General features: G+C 38.7%; 1 protein-coding gene across 1 annotated transcript in view; it reads left to right on the forward strand.

Annotated features, from left to right (window-relative positions):
- Nucleotides 1-11,528, forward strand: part of trappc10 (trafficking protein particle complex subunit 10) — a 35,023-nt gene that overhangs the window by 7,505 nt on the left and 15,990 nt on the right. The window contains exons 2-11 of the mRNA XM_041806938.1: nucleotides 84-165; nucleotides 401-536; nucleotides 6,044-6,243; nucleotides 6,513-6,708; nucleotides 6,821-6,932; nucleotides 7,057-7,304; nucleotides 7,463-7,609; nucleotides 7,927-8,041; nucleotides 9,962-10,038; nucleotides 10,252-10,343. Of these exons, the coding sequence (XP_041662872.1) occupies nucleotides 84-165; nucleotides 401-536; nucleotides 6,044-6,243; nucleotides 6,513-6,708; nucleotides 6,821-6,932; nucleotides 7,057-7,304; nucleotides 7,463-7,609; nucleotides 7,927-8,041; nucleotides 9,962-10,038; nucleotides 10,252-10,343 (1,405 nt within the window). The remainder of the gene's footprint in view (nucleotides 1-83; nucleotides 166-400; nucleotides 537-6,043; nucleotides 6,244-6,512; nucleotides 6,709-6,820; nucleotides 6,933-7,056; nucleotides 7,305-7,462; nucleotides 7,610-7,926; nucleotides 8,042-9,961; nucleotides 10,039-10,251; nucleotides 10,344-11,528) is intronic.

The following is an 11,528-nucleotide window of genomic DNA, read 5'->3' on the forward strand; positions in this document are numbered from 1 at the left end:
TATTGTTGTGAGGACATGTAGCTGTTTGATGCCTTCCTTTGACCTGTTTTCTGGATTCTATTTGTCCTACTTATTCATCCCAGGTGCTGGAGACCAGAGCTTGTTTACCTCTCTGTATACCTCATTGGCCCAACAACTTCCCAGGGAGCCAATGGAGTGGAGGAGGTGAGTTATGCTTTTCTTACGGTAAACATATTTCATGCAGAAACTTTCACGCTCTGGAGAAAGCCTGACAGATAAAGGTTCATCATTAAACAGTAGTTAGATTATGTTGTGTGGCTATATTTGCCACTGTATTATAACCCCATGTAAATGTTGGACTATTAAGGTTATTGGACTGTTCATCATCATTAACAGCACGTTATTGATCCTTTAAAACCTGCCTTTCTCCTCTGTGTAGGACATACGGCCGTGCACCAAAAATGATCCACCTTGAAGCTAATTTTGTCCAGTTTAAAGAGGAGCTGCTCCCAAAGGAGGGCAACAAGGCTCTCCTCACCTTCCCCTTCCTCCACATCTACTGGACTGACTGCTGTGTGAGTAGCACAAACACACCAGCACACACGTTACACAACAGCCCCCATTCATTCAATCACTTGGTAATTTAATAAACTGTACTTGGAAACATTAATTATATCGTTGAGTCAAACTTCCTGTTCCAACAGCGGGACAATAAAGGACTGTTCTGATAAATTCTGCCCTGTCCTGATAGGAGATGAAAGACTCAGTATTAATCACTGTTTCTGAATACAGCGATATGCAGATGATGTTATTCTGATAGATGATGTGTTTGTGGCAGAGGGTTTCATGAAGAATGTTTTAATTTTTGGGCTTTAAAGCTTCCTTTGATCTAAAACTCATGGGAAAAGAGGAACTGCAGCACAGTTTTAGATTAAATAGCCATTTTTTGCCAACTCTCATGAAGTTTTCCTGCACTTCAAATGCAAAGACACATCAGTAAGATTTAATAATTGATTTATTTCTCTACTATGTATCCTTATGAAATAAAAAGAGAGAAATAATTAAACAAGAAAGGCCCTTTTAAGATCAAAACAAATCGAACATGTTTCAACAAAAAAGAAAAATGAAGTTTCCACTTATTTCAATGCCTACCAGCATTTAGGTGTCAAGATATGGGAAGTTGAGGGTGGTCATAGGATGTGAGTGTCTAAGGGGTGTTAGAGCTGTACCTGGACACTGTGCTTCTGCTGTTTGGATGTGACATTCAGGGTCATTTTGGCCTTTGTGCTCTAAAGTGAAATCTACCCTGTACAAGAGGTATTACAATACCAGAATTTGAATGTTTAAATGGTATTTAATAAATCAAAAAATATTTATATGTTTCCATACCACCGCAACAGAAAAGGATTTCCTGTACACAAAAACTGGTCAATACAGTTCTGTACATAACTTTTAGGCATGTTTAGGCTAAAAACTGAGGCTGCAGTAAGGCATAGGGAAGGGAAAATAAACGATTGAAAAAATAAAGTCCACACTTTTAGGGTGGCGTATTGGAAGGATGTGGCAAGTAAGTATGACCTAGCGTACCGTGCGGGCAAGCAATAGGGTTGTCAAGTGCCCCTTAACATTACCTGGGCTGCGGAGCGACAGATGTGTGTGTGTCGACATGTGTCAGGCTTGACTCTGGCTGACCTTCCCCCTCTCTCCAGCCCAGAGTTTTAGCACATAGGGCACCATGATGAATTCTTAGTGCCCTACACATCTAGGACTTATGCACATGACTGTATTTATATTTGATTTTCAGTTAGCAAATTAGAAATGATCCCTAAATACATTATATAACTAGTCATACTGTTGATACTACTGAAAAGCAAAACAAAAATGATTTTCCTAAAAATGTTTTTGACCTAAATAATTTTGTCCTCTGAATTATCATCAGTAATCCAAAAGATCTGTATGCTGTCATTGTTAGCTTTGTCTGCATTTTTAATTGTCTCATTATTGACCTTTTATGGGTGTCAGTGTTTGTGTAGTGATGTGAAGGTCATAGTGAACAGTCCAATTCTTGGGGAGGGGGTTGTGGACAGGCCAGTGGCACATATTTTTGCTAGAAAAGCCTGAATAGGTGTATTTTGCATAATATGTGACCTTTAAATAGTACATTTTCTGTTATTTAAATGATCAGTAGTATCAATAAGTACCAAAAATTTGAAAAGCTACATCTCATTCACAAGACAGATGTGTTGATGCCATTTTTTAAAAATTCAAATCAATAAATCTCATTATGGGTTTCTAGGACTTGTGTTTTAGTTGGCTTGCTGCAGCTTGTATCGTATTAAAGTCCAGAATTCTGGTATCATACAAACTTATTCTGTCCAGGATGTCACTGGTGCAGAGTCTTGATAAAGTTTGTTTGACTTCTTGTGTTCTGCAGAAAAGTCAGTGTCTATATATCTGTCCTCGAAGAATAGTTGAGGACATATGAGCATCCCATCTGTGAAAACTAGGTCACAGACAGCTCTGTATGCTAGATATGCAAACTCATATTATGAGATACATCCGATATGCAAGTTTGCTAAGTGAAGACGTTTGGCTTGGCTCCATGTCTGTGAAAGTTTACAGGCAGCCGGTATGAAAAGCTCTGTTTACTGTGTACACACAGCAGTGAGGTAGATGTATTAAAAATAAAACAAAGTTTTGTGAGAGGAAAGAAGATTGTCTTTGTGTGTAAGAAGGGAGAAAAGTTTTCACTGTGTCTGCGTCAGTACGCACAAAGCTTTACTTGCTACATTTTCCTAACTGCAGTGGCCCGCAGCCTAAAGTGAACTTGACATCTACTTAGTGAGGCTGCTTAGTGAAAGCATACGGGAGAAAAACAAGAAGGGAAGCAGGAACCTGCTGCTGCTGACTGTGCTGCTGTTTAGTTTAAGGAAGTGCTGTCATCAGCTTGTGACTCATGACATTTCCTACAGACTTTGCCTCTGGTTTGGAAGGAGGGAGGCTGTTTGTGTTGCAGAATGGACACTGTAACTCTAAACAGCACAGTAGGATCTCAAAGATGAGCAATATCTACTTTTTAGTTTTTGATTTTCTTAATACTTTGATGTACTTTATGTACTGTCAATTGAATTAAAAGATATCAAATCTTTCACAATAAAGACCTACGGATCTTAAGTCATATTTTATCCCCAATCTGTGGTCAGTGAAAGAGATTGCAGAGGTATTCTGCTCAGATTCACAGGTCCACAAATACTGATGTTTTTGAACTGCTTTTGGTGTTTCACAAAGATGCAAAAGTCATGTTGTCGCCTCTTTCACACAGAAAGAGAAATGATGCCAACACAATTGTTCGATTTAACAGTATGCAATAGTGCACCTGCAATTTTAATTCACTAAAAACAAGAAATGTCCCCCCATGTTAGATGCCTAGGACTTCTATTCTTGTTGCAGTGGCACCAAATTTATTTGATTTCAGCTTGTAATCATATCTAAATTCTAATATCATGACAGCCCCAGTCCGTACATGCCCAGTCTGTCTTGATTATATAAGTGAACTGAATGTGGCTGCAGTTTTTCCATTTTTACTACAAGGAGCAGATCCTGTACTCGCTGCTTTACAGCTGTTGAGGACAGGATTTTACGAGGTTGAAACACTGTGCTGTGGGCTGGACAGGTTACAAAACAAAGTTCAATCCAGCAGTCACATGTGTATTTGTATGGAGATATTGTAAATGAAAAACTACTGCAGTAAAACTTGTAAATGCAAAATGCACAGAACAGGACTTAAAGCAGTAAAATGAGGGATCCATCTATCCAGTAAACTGTAGGAGGCACTGACACCTTTTTTTTTCAACTGTTAGTTCATAAAGTTTAAACTGAAATACCTGTGTTTATTTTCAATTAATCCAATCTCCAACGAACTTTAAGCTGTTTAGAATCCACTGAATAAAAAAGCACAGCACGTGCAGCAGCATTTAACTTCCACATCATTGCACAACACATTCTCCACTTCCTCTTTCTGCCACTGGATTCTGTTACATAACAACTGACCTGTCATATTCTATCTGATGAAAAACTCAGATTCAGACACTTTGAAACAACCTGACAAGCTCAATGACATGTAGAGAGCACAGATAGTCTTATTAGATTATTTTTAATGCCGTTCAAAAATCTCACCTTTTAGGCTTTTCAAGCTGCTGGAGTAGCTGTGGTTCCCATGGAGCCTATCACCACCACCTGTTGTAGAACTGTAAAATTCACAAGAATTACAGGGCTTTCCACAGACATATTGAGTAATCAGTCTGTAGGTAAAAGTAGCCAGCTGGGGGTCTGAGAGCCTGAGATTTAACCACAATAAGGAGATTGGTTTTATCCTTAAGTTGCAAAGAAACATTAACTCATATAATATTATTCATAACATAAATTCCAGCATTTTTTAAAATATCTTGTACAGATGTACTTTTCCATGATCCTAAGGATCACTCTAGTAGCCGTGGCAACCCCAACCTTTATCACTACAAAGTCATGTCTACAAATGTTAGCCAACTCTGTTTGGTCTTCGAGCAGACTATTCTAGGAGATAAAGGTATTGTTATACACAAACAATTTCCAGTGAACTCTATTATTTTTTCTAAATAGGTGAAAAAAGTTTACATTTCCAAATTGGATATAAGATGTTCTTGTTTGGGTCACATTTCCTATATAAATGATTCCTATGGCTCAAAAAATTAAATTGTTTTAATCAGGATTAATCTCAGGATTTCTGTAGTAAATCAAGATTAATCGCACCCTTTTGTTGTTTTATAAAATCCGCTGTTGTGCATTAAAAACCATTTTTGTGTCATTTTGGATTTTTCTGCTGTCTTGAACTAAGGGGTAATTAACTTCCAGTTTTGGTACAGACCTGCTCTTATAGGTAGATTGAAGATTTTAGTATGAACTTAACCATGGAAAAGCAACTTGTTAAATGTTTGATAGCACATGGTTGAGGTGATTTTTAATTTTGACCTGTCCACTGAGCTGTCTGTGAGTTTATTAAGTAAAATAAAACATTAAGGAGCAGTGGTGGACTTACATTACATCACTGTGGCTGCAGAGAGATGCCGCAGTGGCTTAACCATGTTTGCTGAATGCGAAAATAAAGCATAATTGGGATTTAAAAAATATGATTCCTCAAATTGTGGATCATAGTAAATCATGATTAATGTAGTTAATCTTGACAGCCCTTATAATTTCCCATCAGAACCTCTTGTTTCTTAACAATCTCAATCATAACTAGCCTAAATGTTTTTAATGAAAAGTTGGAATTGAAAATGTAACAGAACAAAGGAACAGAGAAATTTCCCTTCAGAATAAAAGCACATTATAGACATTTTGCAACTTTTTTTCCCAGGTACTCTGAAAATGGCTTCACCACTAACTTTGTGTCCTGACCCAGGGGATTACACAATGTGGTATCAAAAAATAATGAAGTATTAATATTTTGACAATAGTTGTCAGAAAGGCAGTAACATGAGATGATTGAGGATCAACATGATAGGTTTCAAATATGTTTGCAATAATAATGATTTATTTTAATGTAACAACCTCTTCTCGGCAAGGATCAGAAACAGATATTTGAGAAACTTTTAGAAAATTGGAAATTCATCTGAGTTATGAATATCTGTATTCACATGTGAATTATAATTTGCTTTCTTTTTGATGGGAAAGAGCCCCATGTTCAATTGCTTTTGTCCCATTTTATATCTATAATTTAAAATAATATTCCTTGAAGTAGTCATTCAGCAGCAGAAGGGTAGATAAGTTTGTCAAAAAATAAAAACCTGCTGGGCAGCATTCTTCAATAGTTTCCAGCTTCTCAAATATCTGATGTTAAAGTTCCTCATTAAGTACAACTTGAAGAAGAGACGTTTTTTTCCTTCCAGTCATTATTCAGTCATGAAGTAAATATGGCATCTTTCTGAAATGTTATTTATTCAGAAATTTGCTCCAACATTTCAAGCATTACTGCTTCATGTTTATCATTTCTATCATCATTCTTCCAAAGAAAACTAATCAAATGATAAATGTTGTTTTATTACAGGACACAGAAGTGTACAAGACGTCAGTGAAGGAGGAAATGATGCGCTGGCAGAACAGTCTTCGGACGCACAGCTCAGCAGACTGGGTCATCATTGTAGTGGAGACCAACGACACAAAGAAGAAGAACAAGACCAACATCTTGCCCAGGTCGTCCATTGTGGACAAGATCCGCAGTGATTTCTGCAACAAACAGAATGACAGGTGAGGAAAATATATCAACAAGCTTCTTTAGGTGAATCTAATCTTCCTTGCTTCATTATCATGTGCGTATATGGTTCAGAATATTTGATCCTATGAAGCAAAAAAAACCAAAAAACAAGATATATATGAATTTTGCACTTTATACAAAACAAGCAATTTTGCAGACTAAAGATGCATTTGTTGCCTAGAAAAACCCTAAAGAAAGTACTTTGAATAAATATATGCAACAAGATCTGTCACTTTTAATGTTCCTTGTGTTTTTGATGCAGGTGTGTGGTGCTGTCAGATCCTCTGAAGGACTCGTCTCGCTCTCAGGAATCCTGGAATTCCTTGTTGCTGAAGCTGCGAACTCTCCTCCTCATGTCCTTCACAAAGAACCTGGGACGTTTCGAGGACGACATGCGAACGCTCCGAGAGAAACGCACCCAGCCGGGCTGGAGCTTCTGTGAATACTTTATGGTCCAGGTATGCACCTAGAAAAAGAAAAGGCATCAGCTGGAGATTAAGATTTTTTTGTTCTCTTTTGCCTTCTTGACTTTTTGTCGTGTCTCACATGTGACTTTGTCTTTGTGTGCAGGAGGAGCTGGCATTTGTCTTTGAGATGCTGCAGCAGTTTGAAGATGCCTTGGTTCAGTATGATGAACTAGATGCTCTTTTTACACAATATGTCCTTAATTTTGGTGCTGGAGGTAAGTAAAACACTGAATACTGCTGTTGTGTACATAAAATAATAAAACAACAGACATTTTTGCATTAATTTTCTTTCTGCAAGGACTAAGGTCAAAACTAGTCTTTTTTTGTTCCTGTCCCCAGATACGGCAAACTGGCTGGGTTCATTCTGCGCCCCAGTGAAGAGCTGGAGCGGCTTGCTGCTCCGGCGGCCCATCGACATGGAGAAGAGGGAAGGGATCCAGCGTGGTGAGGCCAGCTTGTTAGACCTGAGGAGCTACTTGTTTTCCCGCCAGTGCACCTTACTCATCTTCCTCCAGAGGCCCTGGGAGGTGACACAGAGAGCCCTGGAGCTTCTACACAACTGTGTACAAGAATTACGCCTTTTGGAGGTACAGTGACTCCCAGTAGCCATCATTAGTCATATATTTTGCTCACTGTAAAAGCAAGATAAACTAAAGGCTTTTTTTCTAGGGCAACACAACTTATTGTTTTTAGTGTACATGTAGAAAGTGTTGATTTAGTGAAGTGTATTTTTCTTGCTGTTAAGGTGTCAGTACTGGAGGGGGCTCTGGACTGCTGGGTGTTTCTGAGCTGTCTGGAGGTTCTGCACAGGATCGAGGGCTGCTGTGATCAGGCCCAGCTAGCTGCAAATTGCTCTCATACAGTCGGGTTGTGGGCGTACGCTACTGACAAGGTAAGAAAACATACTGAGTCTTGTATCACTAAGGCAGTTTTACTTAAATTATAACTTCTTTTTGGTTACTGTGGGGTCTTCTCCTCAATATTTATGGCCATAAAGCTGTTAAGACTAGAAGTACTATTCAGTGTGTTCATCATGCGATCTGTAATGACCATGTAAACTACTTTGCCTTTTTAAGATCAACAGTGAAATCCAGAAATCATCAGTGTATTCTGAGTTTTCCAGAAAAGTATTTGTACTGGTGCACAACATGTATGAGAATTAAACACTAGTTGATTCTCAAATGATCATGTATTTTTTGTCCTTTCCAGCTGAAGTCCTTGGGTGAACTCTGTGGCCTGGTGTCAGAGAAAGAGCCCACATCTGATGACCTGAACAGGACTGTGGATCTGCTGGCCGGACTTGGGGATGAGAGGCCTGAGACTGGTAAGAGTTTAGATTCTGCTGTTTAATAAAAGTAACAAGTCTTTGTAGTTTTAGCAACCTTGTTTGTTGTTTAAAGTTCCTTATGTCTTGGCCCTGCTTTTTGATGACATTAACACATGGTTTGTGCTTTTTGGCCATGAAATCCCAGGCTCACTGTTGGGAGTCTCTCAGCTCTGTATTATTATTTATTTTCTGTAGCAGCGTGTCCTCAGCTGCTGACCCCACTCATTTCAGTTCAGCTGATTCAGAAGGGGTGACCTCAGTGGTGTTTAGGCAATATTGATCTTTGATTTCTCTCATTTAGAAGATTTTTTTTTCTTTTTCTATAGGGACATATCAGTATAGTGGTTTAACATCAGTATTTGCCAATATTGGCTGTGTTGATAAATGTCAGTCATTGGCAAGTAATACTGGAAAGGACAGACATCATTCACCTATGTTTAACTATTGTGTGCAGTCAACAAATAGGTGGCATCTACATCTAAACTGCTGAGTCAAATACAAGATTTTATATTTGACAGATTTATTGGAGAAAATGCTGACATATTACACCAGAAGAAGCAATGAAATACATCTGTATGGGTAATTGGCTACATTGTTATTATAAACATTAGTGTCGGTATTGGTCCTAATTTAACTCTTTGATCTTTTTAGGAGATTTGGGTACACTTTCTTCTCAAAAAACCTGTGCTGAGTTAGACAGTGCTTTCTCTTACTTCCCTGCAGATCTTTGTTGAAATAATGACTGACGATCTAAATATTTTGAAAGCTTTAGTTCCATCTGATACTTTGGCTCTTAACAACAACAGCCATTTTACGGTTTTCAGACTTGAGAAAATAATAAATTATTGTAATAAAAATAAAATCATTGATGTGACAAACATTTTAACAAATCTCATGCCACTGTCTCAAAAAAAAGACCAATAAACAGTACTGTATCTGATGCTGAAAGTGTGGGACAAAAAGTGAGTCGACAATCTGTTTTCAGTGGGTCCACTTCTTTTTTTGTGACCTCCAGAAATCCTAAATGGAAGAAGTTTGGCACAACCAGGACTCTTCTAAGAGCTGGTTGCCCAGCCAAACCTAGCAATCAGGGGAGAAGGGCCTGAGTAAGAGAGGTGACCAAGAACCCGATAGTCACTCTGACTGAGCTCCAGAGATCCTGTGTGGAGATGGGACAAAGTTCCAGACAACCATCACTGCAGCCCTCCACTGATCTGGGTTTATGGCAGAATGGCTACATGGAAGCCTCTCCTCAGTGCAAAACACACGAAAGCCCGCTTGGCTGTCATGTTTGAGTTCCTTGCAAACTCCAAGTAGGCTTTCGTGTGTTTTGCACTGAGAGGCTTCCATGTAGCCACTCTGCCATAAAGCCCAGATCAGTGGAAGCTGCTGTAAAGGTTGTCCTTCTGGAACTTTGACCCATCTCTGCACAGGATCTCTGACCAAATTTCCAAACAAATTTTAGCTGAAACCGATACTGATATATATACACAACTTTTTACTGTAAAGAACATCATGTCTCTCTTGTTAAGAGTTGACCTAAGATGTAGTTTTCAATCCATAAACACTATGCTCTCATCAAAATCCCTGTATTGTTTGAGCAAGTTTATGGTAGTCTCAGTAAAAAGTTTAATTTGATTAGACTGTCAAGTGCAGGCGTGATACAAGGTAATAAGAATCATCTGATGTGCTTCTGGTTGATAGGCTATGTATGACTTTATAAAGTTAGAGAATTTCCTAGTTTTATATAGCCTAAATTCAAGACGTTATGATCTAAAAAAGTAAGATGTATTTCTCAGAAATCTACCGCTCCTCTGGTCTATTTTTCATACTTTTGCAGTATTCTAAAAGCATCATGTTATGTTACAGCATACTGTTAGTTCCTTGATATGAATTTCCCTTTCTTGTCCTCCACAGTAAACAGTTTGCAGAGCCCTTATAAAAAGCTAAAAGAAGCCTTGTCGTCTGTGGAAGCTTTTGAGAGGCACTATCTTGTAAGTCAAGTCTTACCCTAGTTTGATGTCTTGTTCTGAAGTTGATATAACAGGAAGGGAACTCATTCTCTGAATTCTTGTCTTGATTTTTTTTAATCTATGTTTCTCTGATGTAATCCCTGGGCAATCCTCTGTTGACTTGATTGTCTTCCCTCTCCCCTCTAACCCTCTCTTCCTCTCCTCCACCCCCTCATTGGTGACATCTTGCATCAGGAACTGTCTTACGCTGCGATGGAGATGTACAGAGCCATCGGGCGGCTGAGGTCTGCCAGACTGGTGGGGAAAAGCCTGGCAGAGTTTTACATGTAAGGAAGCCTGCAAGGGAATGCACAAACACACTGCTATTTTCAGTTATTGTGGTTGAATCGGCCTCTTCTGCAGAACTGTCAGTAATGAACTGCCTGTAAACACCCACACATTCCTGAGGAGAGGCAGAGGTTTAATCAGGCAGAATAAAAGAAAACAGTTCAGCGGGTGGGAGGGGATTTTGAATTGAATGAAGGGCAAAGAAAAAGTGTAGCTAAAAGTGAAAATTCAGACTGTTATTTTGAGGTCCAACTCAGCATGCAGAGACTGGTTTTATTTGCCCTTTGGTTTTTGCTTTAAGACATTTTTGCAGATGCCTTTGAAAATAATGAGCTCCTTTAACCTGATCATTTCTAAGCTCTGGCAGTGTCGGCTTGTGGTATATTTTATTTTAATTAATTGCGAAAACATGAAATCCAGATGAAGAAAAAAATAAAGAGCTGTGTCTAAATAGGTCAAGAAGCAGCAGGAATAAACGACCTATCTGCTCAACGTCAGAGGAGAAATAAAAGAAACTTAAAACAGAGAAAGATAAATAAAAACATCATCATATTCTCAGTTCACATGGCCTCTGGATGTTGATTTCTGCATTATCAGGAGCATGGCTGATATAATTGTAAGCAAGCTATTTGCCAGGAGGTTTAAGACCTCCCTCAGCTCCACCTCTTTATCTGTTGATCTGAAGTTAGTTTGAGACAGCATTTTCAATATGTTGGCTGCCACAGATTGAACTCAAAGCCCCCTTCAGCATCAGATGGCTGGCATCACTAAGGCGTCGTCCAGTTTTTTCCACAGTCCATGCTTCTCTCACTCTACATCAGCTGTTTGCCACAGATGGTCATGTCATGGTCGTACTGCCCCAAATCCACCTACCAGTCTAGTATGGTGTCTTTGTTCTACTTGTTGTACATGTTAATGACATGAACCACTAAGGTTGACATATGGGTTCCAGTTTTTGTCTACTTCTGTCTATTTCTATCTCATGAAGTTGATTTTATAAGACACAAAGATTAAACTTGAACATTTTTAGTGTAAGGGTTGGGTTATCACGAAACGACAACAAGAAATGTTTCACAAATTACCTTAGAATTTGGTGCATAAGCTGCACTCTAAATTCCTCCTTCTTTATCTTAAAAGCTGGCTGCAGCTTATATACCAGGACGACTTAAATACAAGTACATCTT

Source organism: Cheilinus undulatus, linkage group 15 (genome assembly GCF_018320785.1).
Source record: "Cheilinus undulatus linkage group 15, ASM1832078v1, whole genome shotgun sequence".
Classification (NCBI taxonomy): Eukaryota; Metazoa; Chordata; class Actinopteri; order Labriformes; family Labridae; genus Cheilinus; species Cheilinus undulatus.